At 41.7% G+C, this 26,214-nt stretch overlaps 1 protein-coding gene across 2 annotated transcripts; it reads right to left on the minus strand.

Moving 5' to 3' along the window:
* Nucleotides 1-2,052: 2,052 nt before the first annotated feature.
* Nucleotides 2,053-18,930, minus strand: sparcl2 (SPARC-like 2). 2 transcript variants are annotated; one of them, XM_060933864.1, is made up of 9 exons: nucleotides 18,252-18,930; nucleotides 18,055-18,072; nucleotides 17,877-17,949; nucleotides 12,871-12,982; nucleotides 11,682-11,800; nucleotides 9,810-9,958; nucleotides 4,040-4,152; nucleotides 2,326-2,420; nucleotides 2,053-2,209 (listed from the first exon to the last, which is right to left on the minus strand). In XM_060933864.1, exons 1-9 carry the CDS (start codon nucleotides 18,315-18,317, stop codon nucleotides 2,178-2,180), a joined length of 777 nt encoding a protein of 258 aa, XP_060789847.1. In that variant the 5' UTR covers nucleotides 18,318-18,930; the 3' UTR covers nucleotides 2,053-2,177. The 2 variants fall into 2 exon arrangements, with proteins under 2 accessions (XP_060789847.1, XP_060789848.1); XM_060933865.1 differs by lacking the exons at nucleotides 18,055-18,072; nucleotides 18,252-18,930 and having other exon boundaries at nucleotides 12,871-13,092; nucleotides 17,877-17,944.
* Nucleotides 18,931-26,214: the final 7,284 nt, after the last annotated feature.

The following is a 26,214-nucleotide window of genomic DNA, read 5'->3' on the forward strand; positions in this document are numbered from 1 at the left end:
GGGACTTGATTTGCTCAAAAAAAAGAGAAACAACATCCATCATTACTTTAAGACATGAAATGACTTTTTTTATTTAATAAAAACAAAAAGAAAAACCATTGAATCTGAAGGTGTGTCCAAACTTTTGGCTAGTACTGTATGTATATATATTTGTTTCCTAAACTTTGTGGTTTAATATTAAAGAGGTTTAAAAGCCCCTCTCTCTCTCTCTCTCGCCTGTTATTTCATCATGCTGAGTTTGTTGTATGATTTTAATTATTTATTTGTTGAAGAGGCAAAAAGGAGAAACAGAAGCATCAGGGATGACAGAATGAGAGCAGGATGTACAGTGCTCTACAATTATTGGCACCCCATGTAAAGATTAGTAAAACGAGTTAGAAAAAAATCCACCTTTTAAAGTTGTTTCATCTCACACTGAAAAAAAGAAAAATATCCAGCTTTTATTTTAAATAAAAGTTTTTTTCTGAGAAAAACAAATCCCTCATTAAGAGACGATTATTTTCAATAAAAGCACACATGCCACTATTATTGGCACCCCTGGAAATTATAGTGAGCACAATGTAACTGAAGCATATTTCCCATTTAAATTATACATTTCTGAGTTGACTGGAGTGTATAGGAACTCTCAAGGTGTAATCCATGACTTCCTTATTAACTGCGGTACAAATATAAGGTGACACAGAGGCCAAATTCCCTTATACATACATCAAAATGAGAAAGAAACCCTGCCCCAACTGTAAAATATGGTGGATGTTTTGGGACTGTTTTTCCTCCAAAGGCCCTTGAATTCCATGAAATAGCAGGACATTTTCAATCAAAATCTGGCTGCCTCTGCCAGGAAACTAAAACTGGGTCATCACTGGATCTTCTAGCAGGACAGTGATCTGAAGCACATGTCCAAATCAACACAAAAATTGTTCACTGACCACAGAATCAAACTTCTGCCATGGCCATCTCAGTCCCCTGACCTGAACCCCATTGAAAACCTGTGGGCTGAGCTGAAGAGGAGCGAGCACGAGAGGGCCGAGGACCCTGGATGATCTGGAGAGTGTGTGTAAAGAGGAATGATCTCAGATGCCCTGCTCTGTATCTCCAACCTTAGAAAATGTTATTGGAGAGATTCAGTGCTGTTTTATTGGCAAATGGGAGGCTGTACAAAGTATTAAATGCAGGGGTGCCAATAATAGTGCTAAATGTGTTTTTGTTGAAAATAATTATTTCTTGATGATGGATTTCTTTTTCTCTGAATAAATTTATTTCAGTTAAAGGTTGGATTTTTCCCATGTTATCAGTGTGAGATGAAGCGACTTCACCAAAAGGTGGATTTTTCCCAACTCTTTTTACAAATTTTTACAAGGGGGGGCAAATAATCATGAAGGGCACTGTAAATGCTCTGTTTACTTTTAATATGTACCTTCAAATCATTATCGTTGTGTGTGTGTGTCCAGTGTTTGGGCAGAATGTGTCTCTCTTTTTTCCTCCGTCACATTACTGTTAACCTTCAAACATTCATCTCAGAATCGCTGACCCACTCACACGACACCACTTTAATGGATTGTGGGTCAGTTGTGTTGTAGTCACAGACAAGGCACCAAAATTAGTCTGTGAATGGGAAATTAGGGATAAAATCATACAGTGCGTTCTAGGTTTAACTGGTCTTTCTTTCTGTCCTCTGAGTTTCTCTCATGCTGCTGTTGATCTATTATTTTCCTCTCTGATCACGCACTCATTTATCTCTTCGTCCCTTTCGCCATCTGCCTTATTTAAGGTTATTGCTCTCTCCTTGCTTCCCATCTCTCCATCCTGTTATGACTGATGTGGTAATTTTGTGCTTGATGAATGATGCATTTATTCTGCATTTCAATTTAACACACACAGGAACTGAAAGGTCACTGCGGAGTTGATCACATCTGACTGTAAACACAAGGACTTCAGTATGAATGCAATCTGAGCTGAGAGAAAGAAGGCAGTGAAGGAATAAAAAGAAAGGGTAGAAGATGAAAGAGAGCAAATGATTACAAACAAAAAGTAAGAAAGAGAAGGAGTGTTTGAATAATTTTATTATTGGGACTAACAGGATTATTCAGGATCCATACATACAGTGGAATAAATGAATATTACAGGAAGAATAAATTCATCTCTATTCAGATCCGTTCTGCGTGTCCATGCTGCTGTGCTCAGCACAGTTTCCTCGAGCCCATTTTCATTGCTGTGTTAAAAATTGATTTTAGTACATAATTTTAGTGACAAAACACCAACAAACACAATAAACATAAATGCAAAACACAATACAGATAAACATAATAAACTGTAATCATCACTTACACATGTATTCATTAAACCATCGCTCAGATCGATCCACCAAACAGGAAGTCCACTCACTCACAGTCACTTTATTATTCCTGTTCCTGTCACATGACCTGCACATGCACACACGCATACAGAGCTGTAAACACTTTAAGCTTCATGTTAAATACAGCAAACACATTATTATAATGATGAACTTGAGTTCTGGTAATTTGACTGTTTGTATTAAAGTCTTGGGTTTATCCTGAAGCCAAACATCACTAGTTCCCCAGTTATCTATGTTCCACTGTGTCACGTCAGCATGGAAATCTCATTCCCAGAATGCATCGTGGCCTCCAAATATGGCTGCCATGGACTACAACACCCAGACATCACATTCATCGTCATGTTCACAATCATCGGGCTTTTATCCACGCACATCTGTTCTCCATTACAGCCATGAGGCACTTTCAGAGAGGAGGAACTTTTTCATAGTTCTTAGAATTGCTGGAGGAAGTTCGCCTTTGTTTGTGTCCGCGCTGCAGGAACTGAGAACAATCATAGTTCTTAGAACACCGTTTTGAGGGGCCATTTTTAGCTCCTACTTCAGGTTCCAGCACAAGAGGAACCATGAGTGATGTAAGTGCACAGTGATTGGTCCAGATGTAAGTGTAGGTTGATTAGTTGAACAAGATCCAGTGTAGCAGCGGCAACCACCATTTTTAAAAATCTGTGTACAGCATTAGCTGTGTAAACAACAGCTAATTTTTTTTTAACATTAGCATTAAAAATTTTTAAAAACCCAGACAAATGGACCAACAGTGAAGTCCGGGCTTTATTGAGTGTATATGCAATGGAGGAAATACAGCACAATTTTGACACGTCTAAACGAAATATAAAAATCTTCATGAGCATTTCCTGCTAATGTCATGCTAGCAAACTAGCTTACATCACTTCAGCATTCCAACTGGCGGTGCAAATGCAAACAGAACAAAACGCCTTTGAAGGTATGTAATTCTCGGGGGAGCTCTCCAATGTGTAGGTCCACTTAACGAGTTCCTAGAACTGTTTGGTCCAAAAGCACCTATAAATTATTTAAGGACTCGAAACACACACACACATTGGAAGGTATACACTCTGGGTTGGTTTGCCAGTCATTACTAAGCCTTTTATCATTGCTGTTGATACTCTGGTTTTTAACTTTGCCTTTCATATCCTGCTTGTTTCTCACCTGACCTCTTTGCCTGGTCTTGACCCTGATTCCTGCTTAGTGATTAGTCTGTCCATTTTCTGTCTGTGCAGTTTTTCATAAAGCTTCTTAACCTTCACTTGCATCCATCTGCATCCTGTTTTCATAACACACAAACTGCCTAATTCCCAGAGTCTTATAAACTTTATACACTGCACATATTTTCCAAGGTTAAAAGCACTATATAAATAAATTGAATTGAGTAGAATAAGCAATAGCCAACCCAGTAATAAATATTTTTTAAACCAGAAATGTACATTCAGTTGACAGTAATGAAGAAAACAACAAAGTGATGATGAAACCAGTAGATCAGAGGACACTAAACCAATTTAACCAGTTAGGGAATAAAACACTGTTATGGACAGATTGATATTGAGTAAGGGCATGCATATACACACACACACACACAGAGGGATATAATTATGTGAATGTTAAATAGGGTTCACACAGTTACATCACACACTATAAAAGGTCAGTCGGTGAAAGTGTGTGTGTGTGTCTCACTTGAAGAATGTGTTAGCGCAGTGTTCCAGTGGCATCTTCTTATAGTGAAGCTTCTTTAGATCCTTCATACTCAACTTCCCATTTTTATTGCGATCCAACAGAGAAAACCAGCTCTGAGAGAGATAGATGGAGAGAGAGAACAAATACATGAGATTAGGTTCGTCTTTTTTAATTTTCTGTGTATTTTTGGCATACTGTAGTAAGTATTACATCAGAACTATCAGTGTGTCTTCTTTGTTCCATATATTGTATAGTGTTAAAGATGTTGGATTACTGATTGGAAGGTTGTGAGTTCAAATCCTGTCACTGCCAAGATGCCACTGCTGGGCCCTTGAGCAAGGCCCTTCACCTGCTCAGTTATATAAATCTAAGTCACTCTAAATAAGGACAAATGCTATAAATCTATATGTTTTTTCCAATGGTGTAATAAAGAATCTCATATTTTCCCAGTAGTATTCTTTCCATTTTAATGATTTAGTGTTCTTCCATTGAAAATTCCAAATGTTTGTCCATTCCTCAGCTGTTAATGTCATTGTACCAGTATCAGTCAAAAGTTTGGACACACCTTCTAATTCAATGGTTTTTCTTTATTTTTATTAATTAAAAGACACTTCATGTCTTAAAGTAATGATTAATGTCGTTTCTCTTTACAACCCCAATTCCAAAAAAGTTGGGACAAAGTACAAATTGTAAATAAAAACGGAATGCAATAATTTACAAATCTCAAAAACTGATATTGTATTCACAATAGAACATAGACAACATATCAAATGTCGAAAGTGAGACATTTTGAAATTTCATGCCAAATATTGGCTCATTTGAAATTTCATGACAGCAACACATCTCAAAAAAGTTGGGACAGGGGCAATAAGAGGCTGGAAAAGTTAAAGGTACAAAAAAGGAACAGCTGGAGGACCAAATTGCGACTCATTAGGTCAATTGGCAATAGGTCATTAACATGACTGGGTATAAAAAGAGCATCTTGGAGTGGCAGCGGCTCTCAGAAGTAAAGATGGGAAGAGGATCACCAATCCCCCTAATTCTGCGCCGACAAATAGTGGAGCAATATCAGAAAGGAGTTCGACAGTGTAAAATTGTAAAGAGTTTGAACATATCATCACCTACAGTGCATAATATCATCAAAAGATTCAGAGAATCTGGAAGAATCTCTGTGTGTAAGGGTCAAGGCCGGAAAACCATACTGGGTGCCCATGATCTTCAGGCCCTTAGACGGCACTGCATCACATACAGGCATGCTTCTGTATTGGAAATCACAAAATGGGCTCAGGAATATTTCCAGAGAACATTATCTGTGAACACAATTCACCGTGCCATCCGCCGTTGCCAGCTAAAACTCTATAGTTCAAAGAAGAAGCCATATCTAAACATGATCCAGAAGCGCAGACGTCTTCTCTGGGCCAAGGCTCATTTAAAATGGACTGTGGCAAAGTGGAAAACTGTTCTGTGATCAGACGAATCAAAATTTGAAGTTCTTTATGGAAATCAGGGACGCCGTGTCATTCGGACTAAAGAGGAGAAGGACGACCCAAGTTGTTATCAGCGCTCAGTTCAGAAGCCTGCATCTCTGATGGTATGGGGTTGCATTAGTGCGTGTGGCATGGGCAGCTTACACATCTGGAAAGACACCATCAATGCTGAAAGGTATATGCAGGTTCTAGAGCAACATATGCTCCCATCCAGACGACGTCTCTTTCAGGGAAGACCTTGCATTTTCCAACATGACAATGCCAAACCACATACTGCATCAATTGCAGCATCATGGCTGCGTAGAAGAAGGGTCCAGGTACTGAACTGGCCAGCCTGCAGTCCAGATCTTTCACCCATAGAAAACATTTGGCGCATCATAAAACGGAAGATACGACAAAAAAGACCTAAGACAGTTGAGCAACTAGAATCCGACATTAGACAAGAATGGGTTAACATTCCTATCCCTAAACTTGAGCAACTTGTCTCCTCAGTCCCCAGACGTTTACAGACTGTTGTAAAGAGAAAAGGGGATGTCTCACAGTGGTAAACATGGCCTTGTCCCAACTTTTTTGAGATGTGTTGTTGTCATGAAATTTAAAATCACCTAATTTTTCTCTTTAAATGATACATTTTCTCAGTTTAAACATTTGATATGCCATCTATGTTCTATTCTGAATAAAATATGGAATTTTGAAACTTCCACATCATTGCATTCTGTTTTTATTTACAATTTGTACTTTGTCCCAACTTTTTTGGAATCGGAGTTGGACTTAGTTGAGTGGTTCTCGACATGATATGGATTGCTACAGTTGTGGAATAGGGTTATTTACTGTATTTTTATTATTTAGTATTTACTGTTTGATGTCTTCATTAAGAATGCAAGAAATTGCACTAATTGACTTTTGACGAGGCACACCTTATGAATTGAAAAGCATTCCAAGTGACTACCTCATGAAGCTAGTTAAAATAATGCCAATAGTGTGCAAAGCCGGTGGTGTAGTGGTTAGCGCTGTTGCCTCACAGCAAGAAGGTCCAGGTTCGAGCCCCGTGGCCGGCGAGGGCCTTTCTGTGTGGAGTTTGCATGTTCTCCCCGTGTCCGCGTGGGTTTCCTCTGGGTGCTCCGGTTTCCCCCACAGTCCAAAGACATGCAGGTTAGGTTAACTGGTGACTCTAAATTGACCGTAGGTGTGAGTGTGAATGGTTGTCTGTGTCTATGTGTCAGCCCTGTGATGACCTGGCGACTTGTCCAGGGTGTACCCCGCCTTTCGCCCGTAGTCAGCTGGGATAGGCTCCAGCTTGCCTGCGACCCTGTAGAACAGGATAAAGCGGCTAGAGATAATGAGATGAGATATTTCCAGTGCAGCTATTCACGTGAAGTGAATAGCTTCAGGAAAAGAAACCATAATATTCCAATCCATAAAAGAGTTATGTGCAGTAAAGTGGAATGACACATGAAACAAATATTGAGCACAGTAAGAAACTCAGCTGATTGCACTCATTAGTTCTCCTACCTGTGCTAATTCTAATCCCTGGGTTTGGGTGCGAGTGCTCTGTGAGCTTTTTCAAGCTGCACTTGCTGTACAGGAACATCCAGTCTGTCACACAAAAACTGCTCTGTAAATTTAGCGACTGAGTTCCACTCCACATTGCTTGAACATTATATACACTCATCGGCCACCTTATTAGGAACACCCATACACCTGCTGTTTTATGCAGTTACCGTATCTAATCAGCCAATCCCTTGACAGCAACACAATGCATAAAATCATGCAGATACAAACCAAGAGCTTCAGTTAATGTTCACTTCAAACATCAGAATGGGGAAAATTGTGATCTCTGTGACTTTCACTGTGGCATGGGTGTTGGTTTGAGCCAGATGGACTGGTTTAAGTGTTTCAGAAACTGCTGATCTCCTGGGGTTTTCACACACAACAGTCTCTAAAGTTCACACAGAATGGTGCGAAAAACAAAAAACACTGAGTGAGTGACAGTTCTGTGGGTGGAAACAAACGCCTTGTTGATAAGAGAGGTCAGAGGAAAATGGCCAGAATGGTTCGAGCTGCCAGGAAGGATACCCTTACAAAAAAGAAGTTTATTCAAGTGTGCTTCTAGGATACTTCTTTTAAACTAAAAATAAGAGAGTATGCTTTCAGTTTACTTTTTATTTACTTATCAGAGATAGACTTAATAAAGTTATACATAAGTATACTTGGCTTATACTGAAAAGTATATAGAAAAGTCTAAGTATATTGAGCTTATACTTAAACTTTTGATCAAGATATACTTAACAAATTGTAATAAAGCATTAAAATATTTGTGCCTTATGTTTAAGTGTACTTGCCCTGTAGTTGTGCTTCAGCATTGTTGACTCTTACAGTAGGTCTGTCTGTGGTTCCATATAAGGTTTTTCTTTTTTTTTCTCTTGAGTGGGATATTTATTTATTTATTTATTTATTTATTTATTTATTTATTTATTTTTCTTTAGAGCTTGGATGTCAATTTCAGTAGTCATTGCCATTTTTTTATACTTTGGCATTTAATACAATGTTGCTTCAATTTTTGATTTTTAAAGAAAATGAATATGTTCTTAATCCTGAGTATCTGTTGATATTTTGTGAATTCTGACCTTTATAACTTCATTGTAACTTAAGGTACAAAACACTTAAGTTGTCTATTGGTAGTGTGCATGAGGTAAGGGTTAGGGCTAGAAAACTAATAGTATACCTAGAAGGGTAATTGCAGTATACTTCAAAACTAAAAAGTGGACTAGATGTATATAACCAGTAACTAATAGTATATTTCCAATATGTTATAAAGTATACTTTTAGGGCGGCACGGTGGTGTAGTGGTTAACGCTGTCGCCTCACAGCAAGAAGGTCCGGGTTCGAGCCCCGTGACCGACGAGGGCCTTTCTGTGTGGAGTTTGCATGTTCTCCCCGTGTCCACGTGGGTTTCCTCTGGGTGCTCCGGTTTCCCCCACAGTCCAAAGACATGCAGGTTAGGTTAACTGGTGACTCTAAATTGACCGTAGGTGTGAATGTGAGTGTGAATGGTTGTCTGTGTCTATGTGTCAGCCCTGTGATGACCTGGCGACTTGTCCAGGGTGTACCCCGCCTTTCACCCGTAGTCAGCTGGGATAGGCTCCAGCTTGCCTGCGACCCTGTAGAACAGGATAAAGCGGCTAGAGATAATGAGATGAGATGAGTATACTTTTATAAATTAAAAAGTGGACTAGAAGTGTGTAACGAGTAAACCAATAGTATATTTCCAGTATACTACAAAGTATACTTTAGTAAACTAAACAGTGGACTAGAAGTATAAAACAAGTAAACTCATAGTATATTTCCAGTATACTATGAAGTATGCTTTTGCAAACTAAAGAGTAGACTACAAGTATGGAACTAGTAAACTATTAGTATATAAGTTTACTTGTGGTATACTTGCAGTACAAAATAAAAAATACTAGTTGTTTACTCAAAGTTTACTTCTCTTAGACTTAAAGTATACTTTTTATAAACTAAAAGTGGGCCAATTTAGTCCCAAGAAGTATTAGATAAGTTTACTTACAAGTACACTGTAAGTACATTGATATCAGTATACTTCGTACACAAAAGTATACTTAAGGAAATATACTTTAACTTTACTTAAGTATACTTAATAAAATAAAGTTGAAGTATACTTCTTTTTGATAAGGGTATAGTAACTCAAATAATCACTCTTTACAACTGTGGTGAGCAGAAAAGCATCTCAGCATGCAACAGCAGAAGACCATATTGGGCTCCACTCCTGCCAGGCAAGAACAGAAATCTTAGAATCAAGAACAAGTTCCTATTAAAGTGGCCTGTGAGTGTATTCATCTGTTCTTCCTTCTTGTTTTTCTATCTTGGCTAATTTGTTTTCTTTCTTGCAGGGGCTGCATTTTAATCATTCTATGCAGTATTTTATCCATGACTTGGACATGCATTTCTATGGCAGTGTTGCTGTCTGCTGCATTACCAATTCTCTAATTTGTTTTGTTCAATTCTCCTTTAATATTTTCAAATTAAGAAATGGTCTCTTTTTGAACGCTCTATATGTCTTCCAAAATTGTTTTCATTTACAAAATCATTTAATTTCATGATGGTTTAGCGATCTGTAGCCCTCTTGTTTGTGGACTACCATGGTGGCTCAATAGCATATGCCTCTGCTGTGCCTTTATTTCTTTTCTTTCTTTCTCTGGCCATGATCATCCCAGTATTTTTTGTTATTTTACCCAATGTTTAGTGAATTATTCAAGCGTTACCTGTGCAAGCTGTATTCTCTCTGAGTGTGTGATGCAGCTTGGTGTGTGTGCTGTTGTGTATCGTGTTCCCATTCTGCTGATTAACAAGAACCAGTCGAGCAGCCTGTAGGGGAACTGACCGAACTCCTGCTCTGAACACACTCCAACCTCTAAACAAACACACACACACACACACACACACACACACACACACACACACACACACACACACACACATCCTCCATGTTCAACATAGAAGAGGTGTTTGACAGATTAAAGATTCTGACTGCAAAATTGAATTCTGGGCAAAATGTTCTATTTCTATTGTTGGAGTTTTGAGATGTTTCGCTGCTGCGCACACCATGTATCTTGTGTGACTGTTTTGCTGAGATAAAAAACAATTTCGGAGCTTGCCAAAGCAAGTGAGTAACAATATCACGTGACCACCGTGAGGTGTGTTTGACCTACTTTTAACCAAAACAAGTCAGCATGGGCAAACGTGGCGGACTCCACTCCCCCCCAGCTAAAAGTCAGCGGAAAAGAAAAGGAAAGCCTGCCTAGTGAGTGCAACTGCAAGATAGAGCAAGGTTAGATGACCTGTCATTTTTCTGGACAGATAACTAAATCATCCTATCTAGCGCTTAGCTATCTTAGGCCTGGAACGCATGGGCTCAACTCCACAGTAGCGAGTATGGAGTTATACACCTAATGTTTTGATCTTGCAGAGAAAGAAATGATAACACAAAAGCAGTAACAGAGAAAAGGTATATTTGTCTTTTGTTTCCCCGATCTATTTGTGAATGTCAACCACAAATTACATATCTGCAACTCAAAACTCTCCGAAGTCGATGCAGAGTCACGATGTTTTCTGCATGTTGCCATCTTGGTGTGATGCAGTTTCATAGTCATGCTAATTAGTTAAAGCTCCTCACATTTGGCTGTTTCCGTAGGGCCGTACTGTTTACCTCAAGAGGTAGGAAAACGGTCCCAAAACGGAGAAAAGCGACCCTCAGCATATCAAAATGATCACATCTCATCTACATGATATTGTTCTTGTGGGACACAGGAAAATGCCATGCACAATAAAAAAAAAAAATTAAAATGACTTTGCTGTCAGCACCTTTATATACCACACTTAAATAAAAATACAATACAAATAACCTCAAGAAGTGATGATGGGCCCTTGCAACTCCAGTAATATCACTAGATTACCACAACTCAATCATTAAAAGAGTTTTTTTTACTCAGCAGAGATCAGGGGAAAAGCCACTCTATATGTTGCTAGATGGTCATGCTGTAATCTAACAGGGAGTCACTTTGGGCATGTGGATATCGTCATAACCATTGTAACCAATAACCTGTGAAGTTTGAGCTGAATCAAGCAATGCATGGAAAACCTATGAGGCATTTCCTGTTTGTGTGGCGAGACATATCAATTCATCGTATCACCATGTCAACATCTTGCAAGATATCAAAACTACTTTCACAATTTAACGTCAGCAACATTTTGAACTCATGTATACCAAATCTGATATGAATTCAATATCATGTATGAGGAATAGCTGAGATGGGTGAAATAAAGCAACTCTTCCTGTGGACAGATGATGGAGCTATACCAGAGTGTCACTCCGGGGATGTGGATATCACCCTAACAATCATAACCACTCACCTGTGAAGTTTGAGCCATATCAAGCAATGCATGGAGAAGTTATGGGGGGAAAAGTCCTTATGAAAGTAATAGGGCCTTGCACCTCCAGTGCTTAGACTAAAATAAATTAACTAATAATTAGTTAATAAAACACAGGTGTGCTTTTATACACAGTTTTCATTTACTATCATCGTATTGAGAAGATCAGGTGTGTGTGTGTGTGTGTGTGTGTGTGAGAGAGATACCCAAACATGGTCCACTGTGTGCCTTTCCAATGCGGCGTTTTTTGCGACATGCCTCTTTGTGAAGAAGACACTCGTTGATGTAGGTTTTACCTACAACACTACACACTGGCGCTTCCTGTCTACACACACACACACACACACATAACAGTTACCTAGTTATATTTAACAATTATTCACGGAAGGCGAAGTGAATATCAGTGAATAATGATCACGACAAAGTCGAAGTTATTATTCACCGATATTCACTGAGTGTCAGTAACAGTGCAGAAAATCAATGTTTGGAGCAGCATGCAAACATGGCCACTCCGAATTACAGCTCCCAAACGCCACAGCGCCCTGCCTCTCCTGAATTCTAGAAGCGCACCTGTTCTGCTTCATGTAGCTAATTACTGCACTACTTAAGCTTTGCAAAGGCTCAACTCTGTGCAAAGTATCGTTCTGTGTCCCTGTGCCTGATCATACTGAGCCTTCTTATTATTTTGCCTGACTACTAGTGCTTTTGACTTTTGCTTAGGTTTATTCCTGACTACAACTTCTCACCTGCCCTCTGACATTCTGTTTGTGAATCGACCGACCATCACCTGACCCTATGTCTTCTGCTTTGTGATCTGGATTAGGACTACAGTTTGCGATGCACCCGCTCTCCCCTGCGCCTGCATCTGTAAGTGCCTGCACCCTGACACTGAGATTCAAGTGGATAATTGTTTTAGTATAAATACACAGTTGATTATTTAAAAAAAATGTTTTAAATAATTTATTTCAAACTTCAAAAGCAGCATGCAAATGTAATAATGGCGCAGTGCAGACTTGTGTCACTTATCTATGCCTAATCACATAAAATACTTTGTTTTGAAATAGATAAAATAAATCACAATTCAACCTTACCTTTTTATAGTTTTAGACCAAACTTTGTAGCATCTTTAGTGCTAGGAACACCGTTTTCTTTCATAATTTGAAATTCTTCCTCACTTATGGTGATTAAGCGATTGGTCGCCATTTTGCTGAGTCACTCGAGATGATTATCGAGAAATGGTTCAAGTCTCTCGACCAATCAGTGCGCGTGATTTTCTATAATCACCTCCGTATTTATACTAAAGAACATTTAATAATTAAGATTTTTCATTTGACAATATACTGATCATTTGAAGTGTTTTGATTTGTGTGTGTGTGTGTGTGTGTGTGTACTAACTGTGGGCAGGTGGTGGGACAAACACACTTTGGGATGAGAATGTCTCCATTCTTCACCACCTGACATTGTGATCCAACAGGACTGTAACACTTCATTAAATCACACAGGAACACTGCAGACACATTAAAGTTCATTAATTTGTTCATTTATTCACTTCTCTTCAGTAAGTGTGTAATCCTGGTGCTGGAGGTGGTACAGGACAGGAACATGCTGTAAGAAACGCTGTAAGAGATGTGGGTCAGTGATCTGTATAGTGTTAATTCATCAGTATAGTACAATAATGAGAAACACTCATCTGACTTCTGCACTAATGTCAGTTCAGTTTTTGAGTAGCTGTGCAGAAACATCGTAGTGATGATTATTTTTCAGAAACCAGAGTCGCCTGAACTTCTTGTTCACCAGAGGAAGACATTCTCCACTCTTAAACATTCACCTCAACATCACAGCTTCTTCTACAGAAAACTCAGCTCTATTTATGAATCTATTGGATTGAAATCCAGGAAACCGACATAAAGAAAATAGCTGATGCTGTGAAAAGTTCATGTGAGAGTTTTCCAGAATCAGTTTATTGCGTGTAAAACTGTACATTAAAACTTGATGCTGTACAGAAGATTGTGTCTCAATCTTTAATTCGGTTCAATTCAATTCAATTTTTATAGAGCTTTTAACAATAGTGATAGCTGCAAATCAGCTTTACAGACATTTATAAATTCCAAATATAAATTTTAAACATATTAATTTATAAATTGATTTCTAATGAGTAAGCCTGAGAGGAAAAACTCTGAGACGACATGACGAAGAAACTTTGAGAGGAACCAGACTCAAAAGGGAACCCATCCTCATTTGGTTAGAGACGCAGCTTTGGGACCAAAAGGTCACCTGTTCGATTCCCTGGACCAGCAGGAATGGCTGAAGTGCCCTCGAGCAAGGCACCTAACCCCCAACTGCTCCCCAGGCTGCTCTGGGTATGTTGTATGTCACGCTGGATAAGTGCACTTGCTAAATGTCTGTAATGTAATCTAATTTAGGTGACAACAAATAGAATGATTATAAATAACTTGCTTCTATAAGTGTGTCCTCTATGCTCAAAAAGTGCACTTGTGTAACCAGGAAATTCATTATAGTTTTTTGTCCCCCGCTGGTCAAAAGGTCCGAAGGGGGATTATGTCATGACGATTTCCTTCCTTCCTTCCTTCAGTCCATCCGTCCGTCCATCTGTCCGCCCACCCATCTGTGCGTCCCAGGAAGGGTGTTCACCTTCTGAAATTAACTCCTGTCACAATTTTTGGAGGAATTTCACCAAACTTGGCATTGGTGTATGTCGGTATGCATATTGTAATTTCGTTAAATTCAGTCACATTTTACCAGAGTTACAGCCCTTGATTAACAAAATTATACTTTGTCAATTTCACGAGAGTGTGTTTTCCTTCTGAAATCAACTCCTCTCACAATTTTTGGAGGAATTTCATGAAACTTGGCAAAAGGCATTGTTATATGTCGGTCATCCGCATATTGTTATTTTGTTCAATTTGGTCATATTTTACCAGAATTGTGGCCCTTGATTAACAACTTTGTACTTTTACAATTTCATTAAGGTATGCTTGCCTTCTGACATCAACTCCTCTCACAATTTGTGGAGGAATTTCACCAAACTTGGCAAAAGGCTTTGTTATATGACAGTTATACACATACTGAAATTTCGTTTAATTTGGGCAAATTTTACCAGAGTTATGCCCTTTATTATTAACAAACTTGTACTTTGGCAATTTCATCAAGGTGTGCTTGCTTTCTGAAATCAACTTCACTCACAATTTTTATTATCCTCTGCTGGCTGAAAGGGGATTATGTCGTGGCGATGTCCGTCCGTCCATCCCAGGAAGGGTACTCACCTTCTGAAATCAACTCCTCTCACAATTTTTGGAGGTATTTCACGAAATTTGACATGATTCTTTGTTATATGTCAGTAATATGCATATTGCAATTTAGTTCAGTTCAGTCGCATTTTATGAGAGTTATAGCCCTTGATTACCAAACTTGTACTCTGATAATTTCATGAGGGTACAGCGCCCTCCACAATTATTGGCACCCCTGGTTAAGATGTGTTAAAAGCCTTAAAATAAATTCAATTTTTATTGCAGAAGCATAATCTCACACTGAAAATTGTAGAAAAATGTAACCCTTAACTCAAGTGAATTTAAATTTTTTTTTGAAAAATCCCTGACTAAGAAATTATTATTTTTCATAAAATCACCTGTTCCACAATTATTGGCACCCATAACAATTCCTAGAAAATAAATGTAATTGAAGCATTTCTGTCATTTCTACTGTAGTTTATAAAGTTGATCAGAGTATCTAGGAACCTTTAATTAGTAATTCATCACATCCTGTTTCCCTGGGGTATAAATATGATGTGACACAGAGGCCTATTTCTCTTATCCACTCTTCAACATGGGAAAGACAAGAGAACACACCATTCAAGTAAGGCAGATGTGTGTCGACCTTCATAAGTCAGGCAATGGCTACAAGAAAATAGCCACTCGCCTACACCTGCCCATATCTACAGTCAGAGGAATCATCAAGAAGTTTAAAACAACTGGAACAGTGGCAAACAAGCCTGGACAAGGATGCAAGTTTATCTTGCCACCACGCACAGTGAGGAGGATGGTAAGAGAAGTAAAAAGTTCTCCAAAGCTCACTGTTAGAGAATTGCATCAAAGAGTAGCATCTTGGGGTCACAAAGTCTCCATAACAACCATCAGGCGCTATCTACATGCCAACAAGCTGTTTGGGAGGCATGCACAGAAAAATCCTTTTCTCACTTACAAGCATAAACGTAAATGTCTGGAGTTCGCTAAGCAGTACTGGGACTTCAACTGGGACCATGTGCTTTGGTCAGATGAGACCAAGATAGAGCTTTTTGGCAACAAGCACTCTAATACGCCCTGTGATGACCTGGCGACTTGTCCAGGGTGTACCCCGCCTTTTGCCCGTAGTCAGCTGGGATAGGCTCCAGTTTGCCTGTGACCCTGTACAACAGGATAAAGCAGCTAGAGATAATGAGATGAGACACTCTAATACATCACAAAAGATGAGTATGCGGAAAAGCACTTCATGCCCACTGTGAAGTATGGGGGAGGATCGGTGATGCTGTGGGCCTGTTTCTCTTCCAAAGGCCCCGGGAACCTTGTTAGGGTGCATGGCATCATGAGCTCTTTGAAATACCAGGACATTTTAAATCAAAATCTGGTGGCCTCTGCCTGAAAGCTGAAGATGGGTCGTCACTGGGTCTTTCAGCAACATAATGACCCTAAACATGTGGCCAAATCTACACAAAAGTGGTTCACCAGACACAAAATCAAGCTCCTCCCATGGCAATCTCAGTCCCCAGACCTCAACCCAATTGAAAACCTGTGGGGTGAGCTGGAGGAGAGTGCATAGGAGAGGACCCAGGACTCTGGATGATTTAGAGAGATTGTGCAAAGAGGAATGGTCAAAGATCCCTCTCTCTGTATCCTCCCATCTTGTGAAATGTTATAGGAGAATATTAAGTGCTGTCTTGTTGGCAAAAGGGAGTTGTATGAAGTATTAACATCAGGGGTGCGAATAATTGTGGCACACATGATTTCATGTAAAAGAATTATTTCTTAATGTGTTTTTTTCCCACTGAATAAATGCACTTCAATTAAAGGTTGGATTTTTCTCTTTTTTTGCATTGTTGTCCTATATTATTTTTTAAAAATAAATTTATTAGAAGCCTAAGAACATATCCTAATATAGGGTGCCAATAATTGTGGCGGGCGCTGTATATTAAGCACTTATAGCATAGATATAGTTGCCAGTGGGAAATATTGTGCTCTCAGAGCACTCTTGTTACATGTTGAAGTTGAAAGATCTATCTGGGGTCAACTGTACAAAGTAATGATGAGTGTGGAAGAGAAGGGAAGAAGAGAGTCCAAGCAGGTTGGAGTGGATGGAGGAGAGTGTCAGGAGTGATTTGTGACAGAAGGTTGCCAGCAAGAGTGAAAGAGAAAGTGTAAAGACAGCAGTAAGAGCAGCTATGTTGTCTGGTTTGGAGACAGTGGCACTGACAAAAGGACAGGAGGCTGAACTGGAGGTAACAGAGTTGAAGATGTTGAGATTATCACTGGGAGTGACAAAGTTGGACAAGATTAGAAATGAGTATATTAGAGGGACAGGACATGTAGGATGGCTTGGAGACGAGGTGAGAGAGGTAAGATTGAGATGGTTTGGACATGTACAGAGGAGAGATCCAGGGCATATTGGGAAAAGAATGCTGGAGATGGAGTTGCCAGGTAGAAGGAAAAGAGGAAGACCAAAGATGAGATTTATGGATGTGGTGAAGGAGGACATGAGGATGGTTAGTGATACAGAAAAAGATATGGAGGACAGGAGGAGATGGAGGGACATTATCCGCTATGGGAACAGCCAAAAGAAGAAGAAGAAGAAATTGAAAGATTTTTAACCTGAAAACTTTAACTAAACACATGTTCCAGGAGTGATCTGGTGTAGCACTTTTCATTTTCTTGTAATTATAAACAATTATCATAACGTAGCAGGTGAAAAACTGATAAACGCTTTAGCTGTTAATATACACAAGCTACATATTTGATCAATCAGCTACTTGTCTGTTGGTTGAAAAAGAAAATTACTCGAGTGAGTGGTCAGAACATTGTAACATCATAATCTTTCCATTGGGTTTCATACCGAGTCAACTGGCTGCACAACACAAAATAATTTTATTGGTTTGCGAGACATCAGTATTGAGCTGCATGGTGGAACAACATTGTCTCCTCATAGCTCTAGGGTCCTGGGTTTGATCCTGAGCTTTAGTTATTGTCTGTCTGCAGTTTCACATGTTCCCCATGTGTTAGTGTTTCCTTCAGCACCTAGTATTCCTGGGACAGACTGTGGATCCGCCGTGACTCTGTCCAGCTTACTGAAAGTGAGTGAGTGAGTGAACAGTGCTATGTTTAATATGATCTCACCTGCATCCACTCGACCCACATATGGCTTCAACTCACTGTCCATCTGCTTCTGTTTGCGTTGAGCTCGCCCTCCCTACACACACACACACACACACACACACACACACACACAGTTAACACAATTTAATGCACATTCACTGCATTCCTCTGCACACATGGACTGCAGCTTCTGATTTACCTGCTGCTCCTGTATGATCTGTGTGTGTGTGTATGAGAGAGAGAGAGAGAGAGAGAGAGAGAGGTGGAATATTACATTTTTACACTGTGAAACTAATATTAAGAAACATCTCATTTAAATAATTCCATAATCTGCCTGCAATAATTTGTAATTAATAATCATTCTCACAAATAATATTTGTTGCCATGGTTACTCACCGAGGTGATGCAGAGGTTGAAGATCATCAGGAGGGAAAGCAGAAGGAGATGTGTTTGTCTGAGCATCTGTATTATTATTATTATTATTATTATTATTATACATTAGTACCATATGTATATTCATTATAATGACATGGTGTTTATTATGTCACTCTGCTGTCCCTTCAGTTATTAATGTTAAAATGCTTACCGCACTGCCTTTGTCCATCTGTCTGTATCGGTCTCTCTTCTGTTTATATTCCTCTTGTTTTTGTTCCTTTCTTCTTTGTCCTTTTCACTATTCTGTAGCAAAATCTGCACTCTCCCTCTCTTTATTATTTTCCCTCTTTCTTTTTCTCTCCATCTGTTTCTGTGGCTGTAAATCTTTGGAGTCACGCCATCCTCAGTCAACACAACAGTTCAGTTCATCTCTCTCTCTCTCTCTCTCTCTCTGTTCAGTCTTATCACTGTTCATCTTTCTCTATTTGTCCCTCTCTCTGTGTCCATCCCTATTTCTATTCATCTTTTTCTGTTCATCCTTCTCTCTATGTTAATCCCCCTGTCTATTCATCTCTCTCTCTGTTCCAGAGCATTTTTAAGGATTTTCCACTAGGAGACCAACTGGTCTGGGCAATACAATCACAGGCCCCAGAGTCCATGCGGCTGCACCGCTGCGGCATATTCTGTGATGCAAAATGGTTCACCAGTCACCATACAGACAAACACACTACAGTGACTACACAGCTATCAAGAGCAATTACCAAGCACAAATTTTATGTCAAAGACACTCAAAGGCCCAATCCCAATTCTAATTTCTACCCCTACCCCTCCCCCTTCCCCTCCGCCTTCCCCTTGGCCCTTCCCCTTGAAACTGAGCTACAAGGGATAGGGCTTGAAATTCAACCCTTACGTATTGGGATAGCCCTTCAACGATCGCATACGTCATCGCGTACCTCCGTCAGCGTTTACGTTAGCAAAACGCGACCAAATGCGTCATTGGCTGCGACCAGCCGCTACAGTCAGAGCCAGAGGCAGAACCAGAAATCTCTGCTGGCAGGGTGTGATTTGTTAACTAACACCACTGAATGGGATATCTTTGGCGCTTCGTGCACCACATCCGACAGAATGAGGTGTCAGAACACTCATGTAAACAATAAAAGCGAGAATAACAGAACAAAACGTACGCAGTAAAGCAACCGAAAACAATACTCACTCCCAAAGCTTTTTAGCAGCAGCTTGGATTTCAGAAATCACTGCTCATTCTCAGCTCGAAAGCGAATCAAGCGGCGTGTTTCCTCTGGATAACAACTTAAAACACGTAAATAATGGAGAAAATACATTTATGACAATCTTTCGCCGCGGGAACCGCCATCTTTCTGAAATCCGCATGAAATCTCGCTGAAATCCACATGGCATTGTGGGAAATCACTCAAACCCCTTCATTCGGAGTCAGCTCCAGGAAAATCTCCGTTTGGAGGGGTACGGAAGCCCTCCCCCTTCCCCTACCCCTCCGCGTTAACTGGGATTGGGATACCCCTACCCCTTCACGTGAACGCGCAAAATGGAGGGGAAGGGCCAAGGGGTTGGTCCAAGGGGTGAAATGGGATTCGGCCAAAGTTACACAGTAATGACATCGGATTCTGACATCAGCCATCTCAGTAACCAAATTTTAGTTTTGTTTTTCTTAACCAACATGATCTTGCGTGTATATAACATAGATCTTCGTTTTCCTTGTTAAATGTATACTTACATGGTACTTGGTTAATTAATTGCAACTGATTGAACCAAATGATAAGACATAACTTGGTTTAAAATTTGGTCTCCCAGTGAAGCTGGTTTGGCATTGACTAGGAGACCAAATCTGGCCACTGGGAGACCATTTGGTCTCCCAGTAACTATGAATGCTCTGCTCTGTTCATATTTCTTACTCTGCTCTCTTCATCTATCTCCCTGTTCATAATCTTCCTTTTTAATCCCCCTCTCTGTTCATCTCTCTCTCTCTAATATGTTCTATGTATAATTTCCATGTACACTTTGCACGAATAATCTGTTCTGGGTTCTCTACTTTTATCATATTATGTGTTTATAATCTGTTCTGAAGTCTATGTGTATAATCTGTTCTGGATTCTGTGTGTGTATAATTTCCATGTAAACTCTGCATGTATAATCTGTGTATAATCTGTTCTGGGTTCTGTGTGTGTATAATCTGTATATAATCTGTTCTGGGTTCTGTGTATGTATAATCTAGTATAATCTGGTATAATCTGTTCTTGTCATGTTCCACCCCGGACATCCACTCTGGAGATTACGGATCTCTCACGCCAGTGCCGATCCGGATCCGGGACAGGAATTCCTTCTCACCTGCATTCACTTCCTGGTTTTCACCGCTGCTTATAAATACGCCGTTCTCAGACTCAGACCTTGCCAGAATGTCTCGTTTGCTTCTCTAGCTGTTTCTGTGCCTCTCTTGCTTCTCATAGTTTTTCTCTCTAGCAATTTTCTCTTGTTCATAGTTTTTGCACTAGCGTTTTTCTGGTTCATGTTTTTTTGCACTAAGGGTTATTTCTGATTCATGGTTTCTTGCACTAAGGGTCTTTTCTTGTTCAGGGTTTTTTGCGCTAGCGTTTTTGTCTTTGCCTGTCTCATGTTTTTGTCAAGTTGTTTGTTCTCATTTTGCCCGGACTATTTTTGTCATTTGTTTTTTGTCCTGTTTGTTTACCTTTTGCCACACCCTTTCTTCCCTGTATTAAATCATCTTATTTATTGGATTACTGTCTGTGTTCTGCGTTTGGATCCGAACTTCACCATACCTCCAGCCACCCTTACAGTTCTGGGTTCTGTGTGTGTGTATAATCTGATATAATCTGTTCTGGGTTCTGTGTGTGTATAATCTGTGTATAATCTGTTCTGGGTTCTGTGTGTATAATCTAGTAGAATCTGGTATAATCTATTCTGGGTTCTGTATGTGTATAATCTGGTATAATCTGATCTGGGTTCTGTGTGTGTGTATACTGTAATATCTGCATAATCTGTTCTGGGTTTTGTGTGTGTATATTCTAGTAGAATCTGGTATAATGTGTTCTGGGTTCTCTGTGTGTAGAATCTGGTATAATCTGTTCTGGGTTGTGTGTGTGTGTGTGTGTAATCTGTGTGTATAAACTGGGGTTAAGGTTAGGTATTGGTGAAAGTACAATGATTCTGTCAGGACCTGGAGGCCCACGGGAACAGATTGGACCCAATAGCACACACACAACTTTATTCATCACACACTTGTGAAATTTCCTCTCTGCATTTAACCCATCTGAAGCAGTGAACACACACATGCACACACGTGAGCAATGAGCACACACACATACCCAGAGCAGTGGGCAGCCATGCTAACAGCGCCCGAGGAGCAGTTGGGAGTTAGGTGCCTCACTCAAGGGCACCTCAGCCCAAGGCCGTCCCATATTAACCTAACCGCATGTCTTTGGATTGTGGGGGAAACCGGAGCACCTGGAGGAAACCTACGCAGACACGGGGAGAACATGCAAACTCCACACAGAAAGGCCCCCGCCAGCCACTGGGCTTAAACCCAGAACCTTCTTGCTGTGAGGCAACCGTGCTAACCACTTACACCACCGTGCCGCACAAACAATAAGCAACTACTGGAAATGAACTGAAGTGTACCTGATGAGTAAGCTCATGAGGAGAACAGGCAGGAAGCAGGCGCAGCAGCACAGTCCGAAACTCACTTAGCAAAATCCAGGAAGACAGAGCAAGGGCAGAGTGACAGATAATAATAATCCCAGGGAAAAACGGAGCTGGAAAAATAACAGAGTCCTGAGTCAAAGTCCCAGTAACAAAACCCAAAAATTGGCAGGCAAAAATGTTAGTCCAAAAAAGTAATCCAAGGGCCAGAAAAAATAACAGACTCCTAAATCAAAGTCCCAGCAACAAGTCCCAAAAATCAGCAGGCAAAAATGTTAGTCCAAAAACATAAACCAAGTCAGAGAACAGAGTGTGAGCATAAATGTGAACGTAAACTTAATAAAAATAATGGCAAGTATATATCCGCATTGGGTAATTCTCTTCAGTGTGTTTATATAGAGTGGCTAATGGTAAATGCATAGCAGGAGTGTTAATGCAGCATAGGGAGAATGGGAAAAACACGGAGTGGAGCACAAAGGCATAGGTCAGGATTTGGAAGTTCCGGGCTGGATCGTGACAGTACCCCCCCTTACAGACACCTCTGGACATCCTAGACAGAGCTCCTGGTTCTTGCACTGGAAATCCCTGATGAGCACAGGGCCAAGGATGAAATGTGCTGGCACCCAACACCTCTCCTCTGGGCCCAATCGACCAAATACCGTAACCCCTGACCTCGTTGATGTTTGTTTAGTAGTTTTTTTTTAAAGATATTTTTTGGGGCTTTTTTTCACCCCTATTGGATAGGACAGTGCAGAGACAGGACAGGAAATGAGTCGGAATCGAATCCGGGTCCCCGGATCCACGGTATGGCGCCCCATCCACCCAAGCCACGACGCCCCCGTTTCTTGACTGTGTAGGCCTCCCCTCCATCGATGATCCTGGGAGGGGGAGGAGCCTTGGAACAGGGGGAGAAGGGACTGGAGATCAGGGATCTTAGTTGGGAGACATGAAAGGATGAGTGGAGGTGCCGCATAGACTTGGGCAATGCCAGCCTCACAGTCATGGAGTTAATGACCTTACAGATAGGAAAGGGGCCAACAAACCTGGGGGCCAGCTTACGTGAGGGAACCCTGAGAGGGAGTTTGGCTGTGGACAATATGACCTTTTGTCCCAGGCGGTAGACAGGAGCCGGCCTGTAATGTTGATCCACCATCCTTTTGTACATGTGACTGGTATGTAACAGGTGACGTCTGGCACATGCCCAATCTCTACAACAGCATCGGACAAAGGCTTGAGCCAAAGGAACAGATGACTCCTCCTCTTGTTCAGGGAAAAGAGGGGGCTGGTAACCGAGGCAACACTGGAAGGGAGTCAGTCCGGTGGATGATGAGGGGACACTATTGTGGGTGTATTCAATCCAGGGAAGCACTTGGCTCCAGGAGGAAGAATCACCAGACATCAGGTATCATAGAGTGACCTCTAGCTTCTGATTGGCATGCTCTGTCTGCCCATGGTAACTGGGGGTGGTAACCTGAGGAGAGGTTGGGATTGGGCCCAATGAGTTTGCAGAACTCCTTCCAAAAGTGACCGGAGAACTGAGGACCTTTGTCAGACACAATGTCTGTAGGCAGACCGTGAATCTGGAACACGTGGTTGATAAACAGTTCTGCCTTCTCTTTAGCTGAAGGCAGCTTAGGGAGGGGAATGAAGTGAGAAGCCTTAAAGAAGCAATCGACGATCGTCATGATGCAAGTATTACTCTTGGAGCTGGGGAGGCCAGTAACAAAATCCACCGCAATGTGGGACCAAGGACAGCGAGGTACAGGGAAGGGTCTTAATAGTCCGGCAACAGGTTGGTTGCTTGTCTTGTTTCTAGAGCAGACGTCACAGGCCACCACAAAGGTCCTAATGTCTCGCCGCATGGTTGGCCACCAGAAGCGTTGCCTGAGTATGGCAAGGGTCTGGGCTGCCCCAGGGTGACAGGCTAGGAGGCAGCTGTGCCCCCACTGAAGCACCTGGGAGTGCACACAAGGAGGCACATACAGACAGTTAGGTGGACCATTACCTGGTCCTGGAGCACTGGGCAGGACATTTTGGACAGCAGTTTCTATGTCAAGCCAGGCAGCAGCCACAAGACAATGGGCAGGGAGGATGGGCTCAGCAGTGCCTTGCTAAGAGTCCAGAGCAAACTGCCTGGAAACAGCATCTGGCTGGATGTTCTTGGAGCCTGGTCTGAAGGCAAGCACAAAGTTGAAGCGGGAGAAAAACAATGACCACCTGGCTTGATACGCGTTGAGGCGTTTACCAGACCTGAGGTACTCAAGGTTCTTATGATCAGTCCATATGATGAATGGAATCTCAGTCCCCTCCATCCAATGCCTCCACTCTTCCAGGGCCAACTTGATAGCTAGTAGTTCTTGATCATCAATGCCATATTTGCATTCTGCTGGAGTCATGTGATGAGAGAAAAATGCACAGGGGTGTATCTTGTTATCCTTGGCTGACCTCTGCGACAGGACAGCCCCAACACCCATGTCTGAGGCGCCCAATTTGAGGATAAACTGAATAGCAGTGTCTGGGATGATGAGAACTGGCACCGTGGTGAATTTGCTCTTAAGAGAGAAGGCACTCTCAGCATGGTTGGTCCACGAGAAGGGGTGCTTGGAGGATGTGAGTTTGGTCAGGGAAGCAGCGATAATGCTATAATTCCTGATAAACCTCTGATCAAAGTTAGCAAAACACTGCAGTTCCTTATGGGAAGAGGGAACAGGCCAATCAGAGACTGCCTTGACCTTGTCAGGGTTCATTTGGACCACCCCAGGGGAAATCACAAAGCACAAGAAGGATATGGTTTGCTTATGAAACTCGCACTTCTCTGCTTTGGTGAAGAGTTGATTCTCAAGGAGTCATTGCAGGACCTGTCTGACGTGGAACCGATGGACCTCTAATGTGGGGGAGAAGATGAAGATATCATCAAGATAAACAAAGGTGAACTGGTTCATGAAATCTCGTAAGACATCATTGATCAAGGCTTGAAAGACCACGGGGGCATTAGTGAGCCCAAACGGAAGTACCAGGTATTCGTAGTGGCCCGTTGGCGTGTTAAATGCTGTCTTCCAATCGTCTCCTTCTCTTATTCGCACCAGGTGGTAGGCGTTGCGGAGGGCCAACTTGGTAAAAAACTGGGCCCCCTGGAGTAACTCGAAGGCAGTAGACATGAGTGGTAGGGGATAGCAGTTCTTGATAATGATAGCATTAAGTCCCCAATAGTCAAAGCAGGCCCTGGGGGATTTGTCTTTCTTCTACACAAAAAAGAACCCTGCTCCAGCTGGAGAGCATGATGGACAAATAATGCTAGCCACTAGAGACTCTGAGATGTATTTGTTCATGGCTCCCTCCTCTCCGGGGGGGATAGATATTACCCCTGGGAGGTGTGGTTCCAGGTAACAGCTCTATGGTGCAATCATAGGGCCGATGTGGAGGAAGAGAGGTGGTGCGAGCCTTACAGAACACCAAACAAAGGACCAGATATTCGGGGGGCACATTGGAAAGCTCTATTGTCTCATCAGGACTGGTGGCAAGAGGAGCCAGAGGAGTCTGAGCAGAAGATAGGCAGGAGGCCAAGCAGTGAGTACTCCATGAGAGAATGGTTCCATCGCTCCAGTTAACATGGGGGTTATGGAGGTGTAACCAGGGAAGGCCAAGGACAATTGTGGCAGCGGGGGCGTGGTCAAGCGCCGGTCTGTGACAGGAGGGCGGAGCCAGGGAAGGTGAGTGGCAGAATCACTACACCTGATGGTAATTAACCTGTGTTTGTGTGTCTTCCCAGTAACCGCGCCCTATTTAAGGAGGCAGAGGGAGAGCAGAGGAGAGCTCTTCCCGGGACAAGAACACAGCGTGTGTGTGTGTGTGTGTATGTACCAGAATAAAACTGTTGTTATACTGAAAAGTCTGGCAATAAAAGCCTATTCGTACCTGAAGCTTTGTCCTGCCGTCCTCTGTGCTCCACCCACACCTCAGAGAGCTCTACAGTGGTGCTGAAACCTGGGAGAAAGGTGGAGCACCAACCCAGCAGCCCCAAGGAATCCTCCCCGTTCGCGGACCTGGTCCACACCCTCGCCACGGCTCAGCAAAGCCAGCACCAGGCGCTCGTCACGTTCCGAAAGGAGCAAGAGCGGCGCTTCAAAGCCCTGGTGCTGGCCCAGCAGGAAGATCGCGAGGCGTTCCGGCATCTCCTTGCGTCGGTGGGGTCCACCAGCGCCCCGGCCGCAGGCCTGTCTCCCCTCACCGTGACCAAGATGGGCCCGCAGGACGACCCCGAGGCGTTCCTCACATTGTTCGAACAGGTCGCCGA

The sequence above is a fragment of the Neoarius graeffei genome, chromosome 11, assembly GCF_027579695.1.
Source record: "Neoarius graeffei isolate fNeoGra1 chromosome 11, fNeoGra1.pri, whole genome shotgun sequence".
Taxonomy (NCBI): Eukaryota; Metazoa; Chordata; class Actinopteri; order Siluriformes; family Ariidae; genus Neoarius; species Neoarius graeffei.